A 23101-nucleotide genomic window follows, 5' to 3' on the forward strand; every position below is an offset into this window, starting at 1 on the left:
CTGCAAAATTGAAGAGAATGACATAGATATTTCACCGCCTTTAAAAATCAATGCAGATGTCTTTGATGGCGGGGAGAAGGCACTTGAAACTTCCTATAATCCTCGAATCAATTATAATTGGAATACTTTATCATTTTGTTTTCGTTTTATGGTTTTGTTTCGTTTTTCTGGCTCTTGGTCGGATTCTGGGTAACGTTTAAGACCACATGGATTATCACAAAGTGATTCATGCTCTTTGTTTCACTTCTCTCCATCTAAAGAAGGGTCTGAGCATCAAAAAAGACGTAACTACACAGTTCAGAGACTAACGAAGAATTACTCTTTAAACGTCGGCGGGACTTATCTTAAAAGTATTGACATTTTTCTTCAAATATGTCCACAATCGGAGTTCTTTTTGATTGTTTCTTTTATTCCCGATGTGTCTTACACGCCATTTTAACGAGTATTTGATACGCCCGGTTTGGGTGAGTGCGACAACGGAATCGGTTGAGGATATAACTTTACATCCATTTGGTGAAAAAGAAACCATTTATACTTCCTATCGTTGATATTGCCGCTTGGCTCCAGAATAATACGCATCCAGACCACTTTGATTGTGACAATGGGCATCTCTGACAACGAAAAAGAGGCTTTAATGTTTAAACTCGTTCACACATAGGCCGTAGAATTAATAGATATAAATATTATACTACATTCCCTTAGAAATGGCATCATAAATTACAACAAAGAAGTAAATACGTTTTGTATTATTCGAAGGCCCACAATTTTTTGTATTTTGATATACACGTTTGCAAAAATATAACTACTATGTACATGTAGAAGAAGACTGGTAGTTTTGAAATATGCATAACAAAATTTCGCAAGTACGTTGATTAGAGGTATTCACAGGATTTAAAAAATCCATTCTTTCCGGAAATTGCTATTTTTTCCACTATTTTTACAACAAATTCCCAAAATTGAGGTAGTGCACACCCCTCGAGCAAAATAAAACATATATATTTGAAAATAATTTGATATCAGACAAGCAAAAATAATGGTAAGAATGGGGAATGTGCAGTATGTTAATTTAGACATTTCATGACTATTTCCGGTGGCGGATACAAAGTTAGTCGAGAGGCGAATTCTTATCTAGGAGTAATAATAATGGTGTATTTATTATGCAAAATAATAATGTAATAATGCAAAATAATAAATTTATCATTGATTGTCCATATTTATATTGCTCATACAAATATATTTGTCATGAAAATAGTATAAAAACTAAAAAAAAAAATGTTCTATAGAAATGACAAATTGCGATATAATTTTATACAAATAAGCCTTACACTTGATAAATAATGCCAGCAAGAAGGGAAGAGATCAATTTAATATACTAAAGCAATAAAAATGTTTAGCTGACAAATGAAATCACTAAAAGTATTATTGCAGAAGAGAAAATGCTTAAATCCTAGCCTTTATTTTATTTTGCTACTGAAACGGCTTAGTTGACGTCTGCATGTAATATGTAAATAAATTACGCAATAAACTAAAAGATGACGTCACAATAGGTCCCCTAGCTTGCAACACATTTTTTTTGGAGGGGGGGGGTTATAAATTCCCAATCTTTTGGATGCCGTCGGTCACGACTGATCCGATTAATTAATATTCTGAAGTCTTCTATTTTCAGTCATTTATACAAGTGCACGGTTGATGTTTCAATATATTATAGACATTGTCGATAATATTATGCATATAAAAACAAAGGCTCATATATTTCACCTAGTAACATTTATTTTTATTCTACTTATTATATTCTACTTAAGATCATTCCACATATACCAGAGTTGTAATTTCTTATCTGTCGAGGATCCAGTGAAGTTAAAAGGAGACTGGAATGAGAAAGCGACAGAAAGGTCAAAAAAGAATTTCGGACAAAAAAAAAATTATAAAAAAGCTGTATCGGATGAGGGGTTCACTTTTCAGCAAGGTTACCTGTCACTTAATTCTTTCTACCCCTAAAGGCAGTGTATGTGTATCACACAATTTAATATAAGTATATACTGTGGAACAAAATTATCTGTCAGTGTGGAGAAGTCTGAAAACAAGTTATTTATCAGGCACGAAGAATCAGGGACGCAGGGCTTCTTCCCACTTTTCTCCAAACTTTGAAAATGTTCATTGAAAGACTGCCCCCCCCCCCCCCCTCTGTTTGCTGTAGCATAGGTAAAATTTAGGAATATAGGTATTGGGGGAAAAATTGGTTGTGAAAAAAAAAGTTGTGAAAAAAAGTTTGAACCTACAGAGACACGGGGCCTCGGTTTTTAAGGTCTCATCCGAAAGACCCGCAACTTTCATTTAAAAGTGCGAGCGCTTGACGAAGGAACAGTTGCTATCTATTTTAATCGAGTTAGGTCGGTCGCATACGTGATTCGAACACACGACCTTCCGATCAGAGCGAGCGCTCTACCTGAAATGGATTGAAAAGCAGGCATAAAATGACCTTTCTCTCCATAGGTTTGGTATCGATGGCTTAAAATACTTACTTAAAGATAGATATTGAGAGAAATTTCAAGCAACAGTATTTATCTATAATTATATGTACGTATTTAAAAAAAGATCGTTAAAGTGTTCTTCAAAGAAAGTAAATGTTTATACATGTTTATATTTATTTTATTTATTCATTTATCTTTCTTTTATTATTTGTTCATTTATTTATTTATTTATTTATTTATTTATTTATTTATTTATTTATTTATTTATTTATTTATTTATACTTTTTTTTTGAAAAGCTATACTAAATTGGTAATAAAAAAAAACCTCAATAAGTTGCTAAAGAAAATGCGATAGAAAGTTGCCTATGCCAACTATCCAAGAGAAGTACTGCATCTCTACAACGTACCAGCTTGTAAAGGGGGTGGGGGATGGGTGATTCTTTATTCGTGCATTTGAGAAGGACCATCCGGTGACATATAAAATTATTAATCGAATTATAGTACTTTTTCTTTTTTTTTTTTTTTTTTTTGGAAACTTTTTCAGATGACGATAGAAACGTTTTAAACACATTTTGTTTAGATAAATTCGTGAATGACGCAACGACTCGTTGGAAAGGATGGGCTGGGGAATTTGTCCTTTCAATGTTATCTGTTAATTAAAAATTCAAATACTTTTCAAAAATATCTTTAATGCTTTCTCATAAAATTTTATAGGGAATCTGACATTCTATAAAATAGTGCTAAAAGTTTTAATGCAATCTTAAAAACAAACCAAGGAATTCGCATAAAAATAGTCTAGCTTTTAAAAATCAAACTCTTGCTTGAATTAGAATAATCGAATACTCATAATAAACGTACTATTAAATATGCGTTACGCATCTCTCCCTCCCCCCCCTCTCTCTCTCTCTCTCTCTCGTTTTAAAATTGTATAAATTAATCTTTCATTTGTACGTATATTGTCGGACCCAAAAACCAAACTGTTTGTCTGAGGCCTTTATCTAACCGATCGATGGGTCGACAATTAAAACGCATTTTGCCCGAGTACAGAACATAGTCAATAAATGTTTTGTTATACCTTTGTATCTTGTGCCAGATTCCATGATGTAAATTTACTTAAACCACTGGGGTTAAAATTGGTTAATCTCGTCACTGTCGAACACCAACGAATGCAAATGAGATTTAGCTGATCCCGCCCACAATTTTGTCGTAAGCGGTCCAATTTCTCATCGACAGGTATCTTACTCCGCGGCCAAACATCGATTTTTTTATGACCGCTCTGTACAACATTGAGAATGTGTATAGATTTATTTAGAAACCAATTTTTAAAGGTGTAACAAAATTTTGTGTTGTAACCAATTTTTAAAGGTATAACAAAATTTTGTGTTGTACTCTGGAAATCTTCAGAATAAACTCGGAAAATATTGTAGGGAGCAAATGTCAAAAGCGATTTGTGCATATGTGTATAAATGATAGAAGCTGTATTCGAATGATTAATACTCTGTATCAGACAAGGGCGGTCTGTGAGAAAAAGGATTATCTGTAAAAATCTGAACAGAAACTTTGTAGGTCATGGAAAGAAAAAGGCTCTTCACAGTTGCTGATCTTGTAAATGCACAGTTACGCGGTAAAATTAAAAAAAAATAAAACATGGACATACAAAATTAAATTATGCTACTGGTACGATTGTTAGCAAAATAAATCAAATTTGATAGAGAAACGTTTTTAATAATTGGCTATTGGACCAAACTGTGTGAAATGTAAAGGGGTTTTAAAAAAAACACGATGACGCAATGTGTTTTGACGTTATTATGTAGCTCCGGGGTTACCAATCATGGTTTTTTTTTTAAATTAAGTAAATTAATTTCTGTTAAATCGAATGGAATGAAACTTCACACATCAACAAAATAAATATTTTTTATACCTGTATGAAAAAATGTGTGTTTTTTTTAAATATTTCTTGAGAGTAAAAAAATAAAACATGGACATACAAAATTAAATTATGCTACATGGACATACAAAATTAAATTATGCTACTGGTACGATTGTTAGCTAAATAAATCAAATTTGATAGAGAAACGTTTTTAATAATTGGCTTTGGACCAAACTGTGCGAAATGTAAAGGGGTTAAAAAAAAAAAAACACCATGACGCAATGTGTTTTGACGTTATTATGTAGCTCCGGGGTTACCAATCATGTTTTTTTTTAAATTAAGTAAATTAATTTCTGTTAAATCGAATGGAATGAAACTTCACACATCAACAAAATAAATATTTTTTATACCTGTATGAAAAAATGTGTTTTTTTAAAAATATTTCTTGAGAGTAATATAACGAACTTTCCAACAACCTCGTATTTGCGTAGCGTCGCTAGATTGACGTCATAACGTCATAGTGTTATTTTCCAAAGAAACTAACTATATTCAGATAGGTTTTAGAAAAATTGATTTGATATAATTACAAAAAATTAAGCTGAATTAAAAAGAGGGCATCTTAGACATGCTTCAAAAAAATCTTTGTCAGATTTGGGGACAGGGCCGATTTTGGTACATAACGTACTTTTCTTCTTTCATAAGTATATTGGCTCAGATTTTTGGATGGTACGAGAAAAAATTATCCTTTACTGAGTTTAATGATGTCAATCCAGCTCAAGTTCCACCACAGGCTGGTTTCATGAAGGAAGATTGTAAATCCACAAATTTCAGTGAAATGTTGGCGCTTTTCTTATTTGTTAGAGACATATCTTAAAAATCTATACACGTGTTAAAAATGTTGAGAGGATTTGAAATTGAAAAGAAAAAGACACCGAAAGCTGGCCTTTTTCTACCATATGAACTCTTCCTTTCAAATTGTGAACTTGCGGAGCATTTATTTTGATTTCGAAATTGTCCTAAAAATCAAAGTGCTGGTAGTACGAGTTACTTCTGTGTATCTTAAAGTTTGTGTATTTTTATTTTTAGCTCGGTATAAAGTTTTCAAATAAAAAACATACTTTAATTTTGTGCTTTCCTTGGACTTTTTCTTGTGAAAATATTTTTTAATATATGGATGTCAAGGAATTTTCATTCAATGAATATACAATGTATCTGAATATGAATTAATGATTCGAAAATTCGTTTTTATTTCAGTATACTGAAAAGATAGATAACCCTGGCAAATTTAATTTAAAAAGTATTCAATTAATCAAGTTCAATTCGGATCATCTTTTTTTATATTTTGAATTAGATGTTTAGAAAAAAATTCATACCCTCGAAATCAATCATTTGGCGATATTTTATAATAAATAATAAAAATGGCTTTTGTTGTATATCGAGAGGAGTTTTCTGATCTCGCAGTACGGGTAGTAAAAAATTCCTGTCTTCCATATTAATCAGATATAGATTTATAAAAACAAAAAGACATTCCTATTAAACTATTTAAAATCCGTGAAGAGTGACTGTTTTTCTATGAATTTGATCATTAAATCATTTGGAGGCCCGATTTCATGATAAAGGCAGGGATTTCTTGTTTACATGTATCTCATTAAAAATTATTATCAGGAAATAAATTAAGGAAATTGCTTTCAAAATGTTTGGGTTTTTTCTCAAAACATATCAATTAATATAATTTTTTTCTTTCACACATAATTGTTAATCCTGCTCGGTATACGTTTGTAGGAGTTATTATTCAAGTCTTCGGTAAGATTGATTGGTTGTATGTTGTTTTACGTCCCAATCGAGAACTTTTCACTCATAGAGAGAAGTCAAATGTACAATCAATTTATTTCTATAAAATATTGACAAAAATTACATAAAGATACTTAACTGTACACATAAAAAACTATACATGAAATTTTATTCCTAAATACCGACGCAAAAATTGTACTAGCTCAGGGTAGGGTGATGCAGACATATTAGAATAAAGCATGATTTATTTATTTTACCGAATATTTGAATATATTCGACTACCCCTATGATATTTACATATTAAATATCATGTATAAATATATGAAGTATTTGAGATTTTAATATCCCTATTTTATTATACTAAATTTTACAGGTCGATTTGATGCTTTGCTTCTAAATTTGTGTATTTTATCAGATGGTGTTAAGTATCGATGAAACATCGTAAAATTCTAAACAATCGACCGCCTCAAGGTCGAGCTTAATTGTTTAGTAAACACGACGCTGTGTCCTTGATAATTACTTATCATTGGCAATTATATTTTTTATTAATCATAAGCACAATGACAGAGTCATCCAATCACGAAGCTTGGTCTTGTAGTGTACCAGCTTGGGTTATTTTGGTAAAAGTACACATGATATAAAAAAAAACCTTTGTTCGACATCTAGACTTGTATACTTACTTTTGATATCTTTCGATATCTCATAGAGAATACTGGAATGATAAAAATAGTGATAAGGAATGCTTACAAGTGTAAGAAAGGTACACTTAAGATGTATAGATTCATGTCTTCTTTAAGGTAGTCCGATATTCATTCAGTGGACAACTGGTTAGGTGTGATCTTGTGGACATGCATCTCTCTCTTTCTGAAAGATGTTTTATATCGCGATTTCATTGAAAGTTACCCGATGAAATCACTTACAAAAAAAATGATCTATGAGTGTAAGTTTTTCTTCTAGATTTTTCGATAAATTTAATTTTATCACTTCTTAATTAGAAATAACTTTACTGAAGAATTTGGTGTCTATATGTCATCTCTGGCAGGAAATGAAATGGTTACATATTTATTAATTTGATGACTCGGAAGGAAGTAAATTTGATCGATAATTCCTACTTTTTATTTGCAAAAAGGTAAAGTACGTAAAGCTCATCCGCGATATAACGTTTATGAAGGCATTAATATGCTTCAGAAAACAAGGCATTTAATTATTTATACAAGTACATGGAAGTGCACAAACAAACCAAACTACCCCCTTCTCTCTCTCTCTCTCTCTCTCTCTCTCTCTCTCTCCAATACTCATTTATCCCACCATTATATTGAAAACTTTACTAAAGTAAGCTAAAAAATGCACTTTTAATATATATATATATATATATATATATATATATATATATATATATATATATATATATATATATATATATATATATATATATATATATATATATATATATATATATATATATATATATATATATATATATATATTCGTCCACAATGAGTGTTTCAACTCTGTGTTAATAATAAATTTATCAAATATATCGTTACTTAGCGTGTGGAAATGATAGGGAATTTGTAACAAATACAGAGTGTAATTTTTTTTTTTAATTTTCACCTTACAACATGAATTCGAAATCAACTGAGGTTTATTTTGTCGGCGTGCGGGATACATAGCTAGATTAGTGTATCGAAGTTGGCATGTATAAAATGCATAAAAAGGACAAAGGAAAATAAAATTCGTTGTCGAGAGGGATCAAAGTACGGCATTAGTAAATTTCTCCTGTGGTGTATCTTAATTCATCTCCATGCATGCAGTTAGTTTACAAACGTATACCTACTCATTTTGCTTTTCTAATTAAAAAACTAAACCAACATGGAACATGAAAACAAATGATGTTTCACAGAAATGTAATCTTAGGTGAACTGAGAGATGAGACCCTTGACATTTTATATACTCTTTTTTGAAATCTAATGGTTAATATTTGTATTATAAGACACAGCCATACGTCGACATGTCGTTGCAAACCCTTGAACATCCCCACATATACCACGCCTTCATCTCCTACTGTCCCGACACAGATACAAACAACGCAAAGAAAATACTAGAAGTTTTAGAAAGCGAGGGCTTTCAGTGCTGCTTCCCTGAGAGAGATTTCTTACCAGGAAAAATTCTTACTGATCTGATCGTTGACGCCATACATAGGTAATTTCATTTAATTGGTTTAAGGTCACGGAAAGGGGTTTGGGGATAATTCGATCCGTTCTTGAGAATTCAATTCTCGTACAGAGCAAGAATATTATAAAATAAGTCATAACCTAAACGTAAAAATCACATTCTTAACAAATAGAAGACAGAGAAAATTATAAACATGATCAATATTAAAGTTATAGAATGCTGAATCTTTTTCTTTTGGTTTAAGGTTGGTTTAAATTAAAAATTACATGTAATTTTTTAAATGCTATGTGTTTTATTGATTGCTAAGGATACAGCCCTTTCTATTGATTTTTTGAAAAAGATATTTTCAAGAAAAAAGGGATAGGGATTACCGTGGATATTTATAAAAACCACAAGTTACTGTTTGGTGTAGATTACAACAATTATACTTTTTCGCTGAAATCTCTATTGATCTTTTCTGATCAAATTTTCTCGGGCGTCTGTCTGTATGTCTGTCCTTCCATTTGTCTGTAAATCTTTAACATTTTCGACTTTAAAGTCAACATTTTACATTATTATACTTTCATGTTAAATACTAAAATCTGATTGGTTTAGACGCATTTAACAATCCGTAATGTTACCCTCAGCGTTAGCAACACACTTGACAACGGGTAACATTACGAAAATATCACATGCGTTCAAATCATGCGCGTACGGTTCACCGTAGAATTCTCAAAACGTCGGTTGTGCGTTTGAAAGAAGCCGAATAAACGACGTCAATAAAAGCTTGCGTCCGATGTAGCTTACTTGAAAACAACAAACGACAGACGAAACATCCTTGCGAGTGCTAACTTTAGATGATAAAGGACTTTTTGAGTAGCAAACAAACAATAAAGAGGTTGGTAAATCTTTTCCGAAGCTTTCTTAGTGAGAAAAATAGACGCGGGGAGTTTGAAAGCTTTCTAAGCGTGAACTTAACGACGATCTCCGATTTTTTTTTATGACATCCGAAATCAATAAGACATTCAGTATAATAAAATAAATAGTGCACGTTTTTGAGGGTAACAGTTGAAATTGACACCCCTCGGAAAACCATTGTCAACCTCCGCTGACGCGTCGGTTGACAATGGTTTTCCTTGGGGTGTCAATTTCAACTGTTACCCTCAAAAACGTGCACTATTTATATAATGGTCGATACAAATACCTTGTTAGCAAATACAATCTATCATTAATATTGAAAATGAAAAAAGTGAAGATAAGGAACAGTGATCGATCCAAAAAAAGAAATATCTAGTAAACAGGGCATAAAACACACGGATTCCTGGAAATTCAAGAAGTGGGATCAGATGCCTGGGAGGAATAAGCATCCCTTGTTGACCGGTCACACCCACCGTGAGCCCTGTCTTGATCAGGTAGTTGGAACATTCCGTAGTCATGTTGACTTTTATAAAAAATTATTAGACCATTATTGTCACACTGAATTTTCTACGGATTTTTTTCTGTTTGCTCAATCATGACAAAAAACATAGTGTAGGTGTGATTTGTCGACAGGGGATGATTACTCGACCATGGCACCTGATTCTACCTATGATGCTTTTATAGGTCTGAGTTTGCTCTGCTCCTTATTTGTATTGTTCCAATGGATTGAGCTTTTCTTCATATTTTCATATTCAAATCATACCACCGTGAGTATTGTGGGCCACATTAGCGGATCATAGGGGAATATGTAGGATTTTTTTTAAATCTTCTGATGAAGTACAGTTGGGACATGATGAGTCATATTCATTCGGAAACATCTACAGGTAGTGCAGATTCAATTTTGTTCAAATCATGGTCCTTGGGTAGGGTGGGGACGCAATAAGAGATCAAATTTTAACATAGTAATACATTTACGTAATTAAAAAAATCTTTAATACAATATATGTAGATAAAAAAATCTTGAATTTTTTTTTTCTGAAGAACAACAGGGGTTTGATTAGGTAGCATAAATTTATCTTTGATTAAATAATTCTCAAGGGGACAGGTGAAGACACAAATAGACAGAGTCATCCAATCACGAATTTTACATGGTACTAGTATTATATACGAGATATGTTTTTAAATTCTTTTGAAATACAACAGGGTCAAGATCTTAATGTACAAGCATCCTTAATTCTACAGTTCTAATGTACATTCAAATTTATTTAGATCAGATGCTCGGAGTTAAGATGGGGCTACAATAGGGGATCATAGTTTTACAAGGAAATATGGAGGAACAACTATTTTTCAAGAACTGCAAGGCCATACAATATCATATCAATATCCAAATATTCCCAAGTTTGTTGATTCATTTTTCATTCAAATTTTGGACCATGTGGTTAGGGTGGGGCTTAAATGGGAGATCAGATTTTAAAAACTTCCAGTTTAGAGGGAAAAATCTTTTTAAAAGTCTTTTTCTACGAAACAGTAAGGCCAAAAATCTTTTGAAAGTCTATACCTCTGAAAAACAGCTTGGCCGAGCTCGAGATGACTTGATGAGCATTGTACCCCACGGGCCTCTTGTATATACATATTCTTTCAGTTCCCGCCATGTGATTCTGGTGATTTCCCCGTCGTCATTACAAAGCGAGTGGAGCAAGTTTGAGATGTTGTTGGCTGTGGACGATTCCCATACCCGGAACCGCGTTTGTTTGGTTCCGGTACTGCTGGGCGGGGTCAAGCTTGATAGTCTCCCACCTCCACTCCGACTTCTTACTTGTGTAGAACTCCATGAAAAATTTGAGAATGTTCATGATATCATCCAGGCCATTAAAAGTATGTAACATTTACCATTTGTTGTTATAATCAATAGAATATAACCAAAATTTTGATTGATAACAAAGTTACAGAAACTAAATTTTAATCAAATTTATGAATTTATACAGTATCTCTTCTTGAGAAACTGAAATTTATTTTACAAGAAATTATGTAGATTTATGTGTATACATGTAACAGGAATAAAATTAACATTGTAAAATCACTTATTCTTGTGGGGTCATTTTTTTCGTGGTATGAAGAAAAATTATTGGATTTCTGGTTGAAGAAGAAACATCTCATTGTTGCTTGAAATATAAACAATTCCGTTGGGGACATGAATTCGTTGGTCTATACATACCACGAAAATAACGATTTAGTATAAACCCAAAAATAGTGATATCACAGTATAAAAGCGCTGTGGTCATTTATAAATGTGATCTTGAATTGTTAAAAGTTGAGAAACATATGTCAAAGATGCAATTTTTATTATATATCACGGAAAATAAAAGTACTGCTACATGCACATAATCAAAAAAAAAATAAAAATAAAAAATGAATAATAATAAAAAGAGTGGAGAGACAATAGAGTCCAAATCAATTCTGTTGTCCATTTCGTTAACAGAAGCAGATTACACCTGGGAGTCCCTTTTACCTGTGGGGAATCTGGCGCATGGTTTTGCATGGGTATATTATTTCGGATACCTCAAAATCATTTTACCAAGTATGAATTTGTTGGCTTGCTTAGCATTGTTCTCTCTCTCTCTCTCTCTCTCTCTCTCTCTCTCTCTCTCTCTCTCTCTCATATTTTATAAGCTTTGTTTTATCAAGGTCTTTCCGTCTTCAGCGGAAGACCCTTATCTTATTGTAGGGTTTTATTCATTATCATCTTTTCCTTCATCGATATCTCAGAAACAGGTTGATGTAATTTCATGAAACTTTCATAATTGAAAAAGGTGAAAACTTTCGGGGCGTATTTTCAATTCTAATGGCATCTCTTCCCATGCGAGTTTTTGATTTTGATTCCTAAATTAAAGATAGGTATATAAAAATTTTCAGGAATGATAGATTGTCACTTGTAGATATGCACCTGTCTTTTGCAAAAAAAAAATAAACATGATTTTTTTTAATTTTTCAACTTTTAAATTTTTACAATAGGTTTGAAAATCCAAAAACTTAAATCCTCGTGCAAGTTAATTTAGAAGAAAAATCCTTTGATTAGAATTAAAAATTCGATTTTAATATTCAATTTTCACAGTTTTCCATGGTAATGATGTCTGGACTGTCGATTTTTCCATTTATTAGTTGAAATTTTACAAATCTTCATCCTTTTAAAGATCATAAAGGTGAAATGTAATCAATGTGGAATTCGGGTCATTTTCTGCAATATGAATGTCATTTCAGGTCTAATTATTTCATGCGGAAGATTTTGGAGATAAAATACTGGAAAAAATCTTCAAAAAAGTAATTTTCAGCTCATTTAAGCATAGTTGGGAGAGATTATGTAATACCCTCGGCGTCGGCTTCGATATCGACGTCGGTGTCCTAGGTTGAAGTTTTTGGAGGGATTTTTTTAAAGTGATTTTGTACCTTATATTGATCACAGATGCTTCTAGTCTGTTTCATAGCCTGGTTTCAGATGCTGCCTTGTCAGCCAAAGAATGACCAGGTTAATGTTTTAGAGCAGGTTAAAGTTTTGGAGCAGATCTTATTTCCAAGTAACTACAAACCCTATGTTGACCAAACTTGCAGGGATATTTATCTGAGGATGCACACTACCAGACTTGTGCTTACTAGTATTTGACCTATATTTTCCAGATGAGTGACCAGGTAAAAGTTTTTGGAGCAGGTTTATTCCAGTGTAACTTCAAGCCCTATCTAAACCAAACTTGCATAGATGAAATATCAAGGGATGAACACTCTCAGATACTGGATTTTCTGGATGAGTAATCAGGTTAAAATTTTGGAGCAACCTTTTTCCTTAAAGCCCTATCTGGACCATACTTGTATGTATTTTGCATCTAGGGGTGCACTCTATCTAACTTAATTGCTTTAAAGGCTGGATTTGACCCATATGTTCTGAAGGAATGATCAAGTTATAGGTTTTGGAGCAGGTTCATTCCACTTAAATTTTATGCCCTTCATAGAGCTAATTCCTTGCATTGATGATATATCAAGGGATGCAGTTACCAGACTTACTTTGGATGCTGGATCTGAAGTAGGCTTTCAGGATGAGCTACCGAGTTGAAGTACTAGTATCTTAAGCAGGTCTATTTCCAAGTAACTAAAAGGTCTACCTGGACCAAACATGTATGGATGATGCAGCAAGGGATGTTCATTAACAGTATATGCTACATCAGACCTCATTGTCTGGGTCAGTGACCAGTTTAAAGTTTTTAGAACATATTCATTCCCACTGGACCAAAATTGCATAAATGTTGCATCAATGAATGCACACTACTCATTTATTAGTTTAGTGTGGGACTATGCCTTACTTAAAAAAAATTCGTTGAGGTGAGCTCTCCAATATTTGATAACATATGTTTTTAAATAAAATTTTATGCAATTGTTGCAATTCAGCTGTTTTTGACATTTTTTAGGTTTTATAAGTAAGTCATATGAAAATTCAGAACAAGGATATTTTCTGTCATTTGAGAGGAAGAGAACATCCTCTAATGTCATTTGGAACGTTTTATAAAATGAATTATGATGAAGTTTCTAAAATTTAATTTTTAAAAAATTCTTTAACATATTGAAATTAGATCGCTTTCTGTCTAATGGAAGGCAGACGACAGCATATCATTTCAAATGAAATGTTCTAGAGCTCAAAAGTGATAACATTTAAAATATTTTTTTACAGAATAAAAATTCCTTAAAACTATATAAATAAGATTAGTTTCTCTTCTGGGAAGGCAAAAGACATCAATTGTTTAAAAAATTAATTCTTACTTGAATTTAAATTCCTTCAAAATATTAAGATAAGTTCATTTTCTGTCATATAGAAGAAGGCAGAAAACATAATATCATATCATTTTTAAAGTTTTGGGAGGTAAAATATATCATTAAATATTGTTTAAATTCAAAAAATGAAATTTGTTTAATAAATAAAATATTAAAATGAGATAATTTTCTCTCATTTTGAAGACAGGAAACATCATATCATGTCATTTACTATGCTTTAGAAATTAACTATGACAATTTTTTTTTTTTTAAATGTATTTAAAAGAAAAATTAATTTCTTCAAAAGATAATTTACTTTCATAATTTAGCTGAATATTTTTATAAACAATTCTAAATCCATCTATGAATTTTGAAATCCCCCCTGGCACATTTTCTGCAAGTACAATTGAGAAACAACAGTAGAAATAAACCTCAAATTTAATTCTTTCGTTAGAATTTGACAAAAAGCTATTCTTTCGTCAGGATCATTGGCAATGGTTAGTCGTTCTCGGGAGCTTCGATAAAAATAACAAAAGACAGTGTAAACTCGATCATTGCAATTTTCCGTGAAAAGAAAATGAAAAGTTATTCCCTTTTTGTGTGTGTTCTGTCTAATTTTCGATTGAACTAGTATTTATTGTTTGTTTTCCCCAATATATGCATCATACTGATTTTCAAGATATAGATGTAAAAGCGAGAAAATGGCGGATGGAAAACAGCTTGGATGGGAAAATGAGTGAAAAATTGTTCCTGTCATTTCCTGAAAGTTGTCGCTGTAGAGGTTCTCTCTCAGACGAAAACCCACTTATCGAACATGTTGGCCATCTACCTGCTATTACTATGAATAGAGCTGGTTCTGTAGCTCGTCAGTATAGAAATAGTATATACAGCGTGCAGGACGACAGAGGTGAAGTGAGTACAGTTCATCATTATCATTGATATTCTTCTGTAGATCATGATGGTTATATTTTTTGTGTTTATTATTTTGATGTATTCTGTTGACATATCAAAAATTCCACATACGCTGCGCTCACTAACAGAGATATTGATTGATTGTGTGTTGTTTTATGTCCCGTTTAAGAATTTTTCATTCATATACAGACGTTACCAAATACCGGTGAAAGGCTTAAAATTTAGATCTTTGCTCGGCGCAAAGGACCATTGAGCAGTGAGGGTTCTTTATCGTGCCAACGCCTACCGTGAGACGGGGCATCGGTTTTTAAGGTCTCATCCGAAAGACCCGCAACTTTCACTCAAAGGTGCCGAGCACTTGGCGAAGGAACGGTTGCAACCTATTTTTTATCAACTTAGGTCAGTCGCCGCCGTGATTCGAACACACGACCTTCCGATCACAGAGCTACCGTGACAGTTCAGAGATATTGAAAGATATTGAAAGATGAAACATGAGAAGATATGCAAGATATAGGCGTATAGATAGTGATAGAGATGATTAATAATAAAACTTTATCCCGTTATATATTGCCATTTAACAATTACAAACCTTAATGATAAGGAACAAAATTAACAACCTTGTTGTACATCACATTAATTCTAGAACAAAAGTGATACATGTTTTGATTAGTTTTAAGAAAAAAATATAAATAGATCCTTTGTTGAAAATTTGCATTTGATTATAGGGATATTACTTCGTTGGTGAATATGTTACAATTATTCATACTTTGTATGAAATGGAACAGAATGATAAAACTGGGCTACAGACAAGAGAAAAGTATATACAAGCCATGAGGTTCTACCTAACAATAGAAGATATTTTAGAAAAGGATCGTGAGTGCTCGAAAAAATATAAAATTATACTTTACAAAGGTATAAGTATATCAAAAGCATAGAAATTTTGATTTTTTGACTGGGTATGGTATGGGTCAAAAATTTGATACTTTAATATTTTGCAACATTTAAAAACGACTGATTATTGTGTACTTTATTGATTTTTTTAAGCAAAACAATCAATTGAAAGTACGAAAGTTTGGAAATTAAATGAGTTTGTGGCCTCTGCGAATGCTATCAGTTGATTTTATTATAAAGTCAGTTATTTAATTGCGGTTGGCATCATCATATCTGTTCAATTATAAACCATTGAATTGTTCATGGAACCAAAAAGACCCTTAATCTACCTTGTTCTTTATAATTTGTACTTTTAACATTTGTTATCAAAATTAGCAACTAGAAAGCATAAAAACATCATTAAAAGCAGTGATTCTTAATGGATAACCACATCTTAATTGTTTCTTATAACAATGAAATAATTTAATTAATATTTTGAAAAAAGTATATCTACTGGTAAAATATAACTTTCTTATGAACAAATATTCACAATAAAAGCGTGCTTATCTTGCCTTAATTCTGTATCAGTACAACAGCTATGCAACCGGGTCAAAAAACATAAATTACCTTTTAGATAACAGCAACAGCTCTGAGAAGATACCACGGTTGATATGTAGGGAAATAAAGAAACAGATACAAGAGGAATCACCAGATGACCGAATTGGCGAAACCTCTTTCAGCAGCCTCGAGCAGACTTCTTCCATTGATGGACCCGATTTCAATCTTTATTCCATAGTAAACTCGGTCAATTCACATATGTCTAAAACTGAACCTTACATCCGCCGAAACGAGAAAGGTAAATTGAAGACAGAGTGAGGTGAACTGACCAATGATGTAGGACAAGGAAAACCAAATGCTTTTCTTTGGTAAAAGGTTGATGGTTTTAAGATGAATGTGGTTTTGTATTAAAGTTTGACTTGCTAATTGTTTACCATTGTCATCGGTTAGAGAAGATAATTCTTTTAAAGGAAAGTGTTCTATTGTAGACATTATAGTGAGTTGTTGCCCAGTGATATATTTGAATACGAGTACATCATTTGAATATATATTTCATGAGGAGCAAGCATTGTATACAAGTATTTGCTTCCACTGGAATCCATTGTACATAAGTCAATATATAGATTTATGAATGTCAGTGACAAGTATTTAGATAAGTATATAGAATAAAAGATTATGTTTTCTTATATTTTTTATATTTATATTATTCCTACGGTTAACCTATATCTAAGAAGTCCTTGATTAACCTAAATTTGTAAAAGCTCTCCACTATCTATCAGAATACGACTTGTCAAAGTTTAGGGGTCAACAGAGGTCGTGCCAAGTCTGATAAACAATTCTGCATAGTTGAAAGGAATGGCATGGATAATGCACCGCCATTAAAAAGGTCACCTTCTGTTTCAAGACAGTTGTCTGTGATGGCGGGTAGAGGGCGCTTCTTGAAACTTCCTATAATCCTCGTATCACTTACAATTGGAATACTTTGTGGTCACTTGTTGTTTCGTTTTTCTGGCTCTTGGTCGGATTCAAGGTCACGTTTAAGACGACGTGGATCATCACAAAGTGATTCGTACTCTTCGTTTCACGTCCCTCCATCTGAACGGGAGGGTCTGAGCATCAAAAAAGACATGAGCATACAGTTTAGAGACTATCAACCGAAGAATTACTTTATAAACGTCGGCGGGACTTATCCTAAAAGTATTGACATTTTTCTTCAAACATATCCAGAATCGGAGTTCTTTTTGATTGTTTCTTTCATATCCGATGTGTCTTTTGCACCATTTTACCGAGTATTTGATAATCACACGTTGATAAGCCCGGCATGGGTAAGTGCGACAACGGAATCGGTAGAGAAAATAACTTTACATCCATTTGGTGAAAAAGAAACCATGGTTACACTTCCTGTCCTTGATATTGCCGCTTGGCTCCAGAATAATACGCATCCAGACGACTTTGTGATTGTGAAAATGGACATCCCTGATGACGAAGAAGAGGCTCTGATGTTTAAACTCGTTCACACAGAGGCCGTAGAATGGATAGATAAATATTATACTACATTTCCTGAGAAACAGCATCATAAACTACAACAAATTTCCGAATTATATGGGCTTCAGATTTTTGGTTGGGACGAGAAGAATGAATCATTTAGTGATTTTAATGATGTCAATCCACTTAAAGTTCCGCCGGGGGCAGGTTTCATGAAAGAAGATTGTAAATCTACAAATTCCAGTGAAATTTTCGCGCTTTTCTTGTATGTCAGAGACATATCCCTAAAATCTTTACATGCATTAAAAATGTTGAGAGGATTTGAAATTGAAAAGAAGGAGAAACCGAACGCTGGCCTTTTTCTACCATATGATCTCTTTCTCTCAAATCGTGAACTTGCAGAGCATTTATTTACAGTGTTTAATGGTGGGCTTTTTTGGGATGTTCAATGTAATCGAAACATGTCGGACAGTCAGTTCCGAAATTCTGTGGTAAAAGTGTCTAACATCTTTTCAAAATTCCAAAAGCCAATGATCTTGCAGAATTTGATGTTTTCTGAAAAGAATGAAGAACTAGCAAAGTTTATTATTTTAACAAGACATCAGACGGTTTTTCATAAGTCACATGACATAGCATCAATGATGTCATTTCCTGTCTTGGAGTCCTCTAAATTTATACCCGATTCTGGGATAATTTATTCACTGGACATTGGAAGTGACAATAACGACAAACTTGCTCTTTATCTTCTAAAGAATTACGAAGAGCAGTTAATATCCTTGATAAAATGTGCTGTTCCATAAGATAAATATGTACATGTATTTTCCTAACCTTTTTAAAAATTCTTTCTAAAGTGGTCTTCATGTCAACATTACTGACTACTTCATTAAAAATGTCTTTATTTGTACACTGTAAAGTTTAAATGTAATAATATTAATGCCACTTGTTGCAAAGGTTTCTCCACATTAAATAATTAGCATTATATAACTTTCAACTGCAAAGTTTATAGCACCATCATTTAGCACCTGATTTCGTCTCCAAACAAACTGAGAGTTTTCTATTTATTATTAGTGACCCCAGCTACAAGTGCAAAACCTGCATTGTAAAAGTCTAAAAGACAGATAAAAAAAAAAGGTAACTATAAGGATTTTTAAGGATGTACCCAAGGGTTTCATGGAAGTCAAAACGTCACAAGCACTATAAAAGAGGCTGAACGCTATTTAAACTATAAAATGCTTTCTTTGGTTGTTAGTATGGGAATTAATGTTGCAAAGTGAATTCCCACACTAACAAAGAAAAAAAGACATTTTATTGTTTATATTTATATATGTACAAATAATCATCTAAAGTAGGATTAAACAGATTAAATATTGTAGTATTGATATTTACATCACTGTACGTTTCATTGATGGCAGAGCCAGTCTACTCAAGAAATCTACACAGGTGATATGTTTAGCGGTGTTTACTGACTGATAAATAAAAGAGAAAATTTTCAGTGGATGTAAATTTACCCCACCTCTGATGATTTTTCGATGAAATCCTTGCTTCCGATTGGTTGAAGTCTGTCACGTGAAGGGGGTGTATTACTTATACCTAGTTGCTTGAAAATCAATACATGGTTGATGCGGAGTTATCGTTCTTTTGTAACACTTCAAACAACTCGAGTTCACGAGGTTTGCGGGTGTCTGTTGATAAGTAAAAAGTTAATCAACTTAAGTAACGAGATGGAACCTTTTTCTCACTTTACTAAAAGTCTTCGAAACTGTCAGTACGTTATGAAACACTCGCAAAACAACATTACGTAACACAACGTGGCGTCATAATAGGCATTGTATGATTGATGAAACATATAGCGGAGAAAAACAATTTTACAAACCACAGACCATAAACATTTCATCGGTGGGGTAAATTCGTTACATAGTTTTGTAGTGACAGGGTACGGGATGATACCTGGTTAGTAAATTTCATACCTGGCTCGGCTTCGCCTCGCCAGGTATGAAATTTACTAACCAGGTATCATCCCGTACCCTGTCACTACAAAACTATGTAACTAATAATCTAGGTATTAAAATGAAGTAAAAGTTGGTAAAAATGATCAAAGTTCTGCAATGCGAAGCTTTTCAAAATATAACATGAAACTTTGTTTGAGTCAGTCATTTATCACATACCTGTGAAGTCGCCCGCGTGGCGCAGTGGTTAGAGCGTCTGCTCTAGAGTCGCGGAGTAAGGAGTAAACCGAGGTCCCGTGTCGCAGTAGGTGCTGGCACGAAAAAGATCCCTCACTGCTCAATGGCCGTAAGTGCCGAGTATAGGACAAAATTTGCAACTCTCCACCGTCAAGTGGTGGCCTCTCCATATGAGTGAAAAATTCTCGAGAGGGACGTTAAACATACAAACAAACAAACATACCCGTGAAAAGAAATGAGGATCTGATTTTTATCAGATTGCAAGTTCATAACTCTCTAATAGATAAGTTTAGGAACTTGATAATTCAAACAAAGATTACTCGTGAACAGGGGGTATTTCATAACATTGCCTCGCTGTTATTGTGGCAAGTTTAAGGTCACTGGCTGAAAAAAATGTAAAATTCATGTCAGATCCATCCTAATTGAGAAACATTGGATGTTCATAGTTCAATCAAAGATTACTTATGACCGGAGTATGTGTAATTTTTTTAACCAAGTTCAAAGATTATTTATGAGTAATTCTAAAATATATATACATGTATTTTATATATATAAATAATTATATTATAATTATTTAATAAATTATTTATAATTTTTTTAACTCGCTCACAGTACCTCTAGTTAAAGGAGTAAATCAATCATCCGCAGAACTAATATCTGAACAGACAGACAGACATCATAATTCCATTAGTTGAAGTTTGCTTATATTTTGTTTGTTTAATAAAGAGAAATAAATGTTTCAATATTACCCATGAATAAATAACAAGAAATAAACACAACTGAACCGATAATGATGTTGTTTTCCCCAATTTTCGAGAGGTGTGACGAATGACCTGGCCGACACAACAGATTTTACTCCTATTAATTTACTGAGTTTTCTAGTATAAGGAAGAAAATAATTTCCCTTATAATTTTCAGTTTATCTCTTATTTTCATATCGTTTCTCAATAATTTTTGTCCTTTAAATGAAATTATTTCTCTACCTCTATCTACCCTTAGCAATTTTTATTTAATCAATAAAGAGAAAGATTTTTGTTCAGACCAAATATCCAATCTCTTGAGCATCAAACAGCACTCATTAACCTATAGATTGTAGGCTGGTTAACCGCTGAAACATGAAGAAATCGAAGATTTGATTTTGATCATTTGGCTAAAAATAAACTCTTTTTGTCAACATTAAGCCGTTTTCCTGTATAATTCTTAACTTCTTGAGATCTAAATGGGTTCTGTGATCCGTGTCAAAAAGGCTAAACGTCAGATTATTGTTAAAAGAATCCGCTTTCCTGTGTCACGTGACACTGTTTGACCTTGCCACTTCAACTCTCGAACTCGATGTGCCTATGACGCAATAAAATCGCTAGTATTTAAAAGAAGGGTTTTGTAAATTTTCTATTTTGAATTTTCTCTGCAATGGCTATACATCAATACTCTTTTATGCACTTTGGATATTGCTTCCTTATTTTTCTACTACCGGTGTCAGCTTCAGGTAACTTCTTTATTATAATAATTTCTTCTTTTGATTCCAGTTGCGGATCCATGATTCTTGAAAAGGGGAGGGTGGGGGCGACCAGTTGCGGGTCGGAGTGGGGGCCCAGGGGCCACACCAAAATAAAAAATGATTTATTAAATCTTATGTATATTTTTTGAAACAAAAGGGGGGATCTGGGCCCCCATCTAAATCCGCCAGTGAATTCAAAGATTGAGGGGATAGGTTGGGGCTTATTGTTTGTGTGTCTCTTCGTTTTTTTGTCAACAATTTTTGACCTTATCTTAACATAGCAGGATACGTGGAACGAAAGTAGCTTATGATGGCTTGGTTGTCATCATCAGGTTATTTCGACTATGTCAGGGACACGAGAAAAATGGAAATTTTTAGTTCCATTACTTTGTTGGAAATAAACATGGCTTTCAAAAAATTATTTTAAGCTTTCAGAATTCCTCAACACAGTGTTCAAGGTCTTTGGACAGGTCAAGGTCAGTGGAATGGAAAAGTCAAATTCTTGTTTTACAACTGTTTTATGATCGTGTTATATAAAACATTAATCAAAAGTCCAAGTTTGGTATAATCAAAGGATTAATCAAGACCCAGAACCAAGGTCATTTGGATAAGTTCAATGTCAAATATGTTCCGTCATGGATTGGACATGGAGGGGCATTCGTTTTTTATCTCACCTGAGCTGAAAGCTCAAGTGAGCCTTTCTAATCACCCGTTGTCCGTCGTCCGTCTGTAAACTTTTCACATTTTCAACGTCTTCTAAAGAACCACTGGGCCAATTTTAAGCAAAATTGGTACAAAGCATCCTTGAATAAAGGGGGGGGGGGTAAATTATTAAATGAAGGGCCAAGCTCCCTTCCAAGGGGAGATAAACAAGAAAAGACAAAAAAGAATGGGGTCATTTATTTTTTTTTCTCTCAAGAACCACTGGGCCATAAAAACTTAAACTTATGTGGAAGCATCCTGGGGTAGTGTAGATTCTATGTTGTTCAAATCATGACCCCTGGGGGTAGGGCGGGGCCACAATAGGGAATCCAAGTTTTACATTAAAATATGTAGAAAAAAATCTTTAATAATCTTCTTCTCAAGAACCACTGGGCCAGAAAAGCTGAAACTTAAGTGGAAGCATACCAATAGGTATTTCAAAGGGGGAAATCAGGTGAAAAGCAGCAAGGCCAAAGTTACTCAGGTGAGCGTTGTGACCCATGGGCCTCTTGTTTGTTTAAAGTACACCATTTTTCTGGTGGAGATGTCTACTCTTATAAAGATAAAAAAGACTTTGTCTCTCTTTAAAAACTCCAGTGTGTATGGATAAAAAGGAAAAGGTACGTTTTTGGCTTTAATATGCCCTTAATATGTGACGTTTTTAAAAAAGTTTGAAATTGGTTTAATTATAAGTTGAGTATGTAAATGTGGTAATTCAGGGAAAAAAAATAGAGCATAAGGGAGGACCTAGTCCGAAATATCTGAAGTTTTTCATGATTTTGATATTTGACTTGCCTGGAAATCCTGGAACATCAAATATCAAAATCATGAAAAACTTATATTTCGGACTAAGGAGAATCGTACTGGAAATCGCGATACAATACGACATCGTGAA

General features: G+C 33.1%; 2 protein-coding genes across 2 annotated transcripts; both read left to right on the plus strand.

Annotated features, from left to right (window-relative positions):
• Positions 1 to 8137: 8137 nt before the first annotated feature.
• On the plus strand, positions 8138 to 16656 carry LOC133176538 (stimulator of interferon genes protein-like). The gene is made up of 6 exons (XM_061311654.1): positions 8138 to 8334; positions 10847 to 11079; positions 11684 to 11782; positions 14678 to 14910; positions 15636 to 15822; positions 16415 to 16656. Exons 1-6 carry the CDS (start codon positions 8144 to 8146, stop codon positions 16654 to 16656), a joined length of 1185 nt encoding a protein of 394 aa, XP_061167638.1. The 5' UTR covers positions 8138 to 8143.
• A 418-nt stretch (positions 16657 to 17074) lies between these two features.
• LOC133176518 (uncharacterized) lies at positions 17075 to 18623 on the plus strand. Its single transcript, XM_061311636.1, has one exon. It carries the CDS (start codon positions 17199 to 17201, stop codon positions 18621 to 18623), a length of 1425 nt encoding a protein of 474 aa, XP_061167620.1. The 5' UTR covers positions 17075 to 17198.
• Positions 18624 to 23101: the final 4478 nt, after the last annotated feature.

This window comes from Saccostrea echinata, unplaced genomic scaffold (assembly GCF_033153115.1).
Source record: "Saccostrea echinata isolate AGI-Se365-2 ecotype Australia unplaced genomic scaffold, CSIRO_AGI_Sech_v1 ptg000076l, whole genome shotgun sequence".
Classification (NCBI taxonomy): Eukaryota; Metazoa; Mollusca; class Bivalvia; order Ostreida; family Ostreidae; genus Saccostrea; species Saccostrea echinata.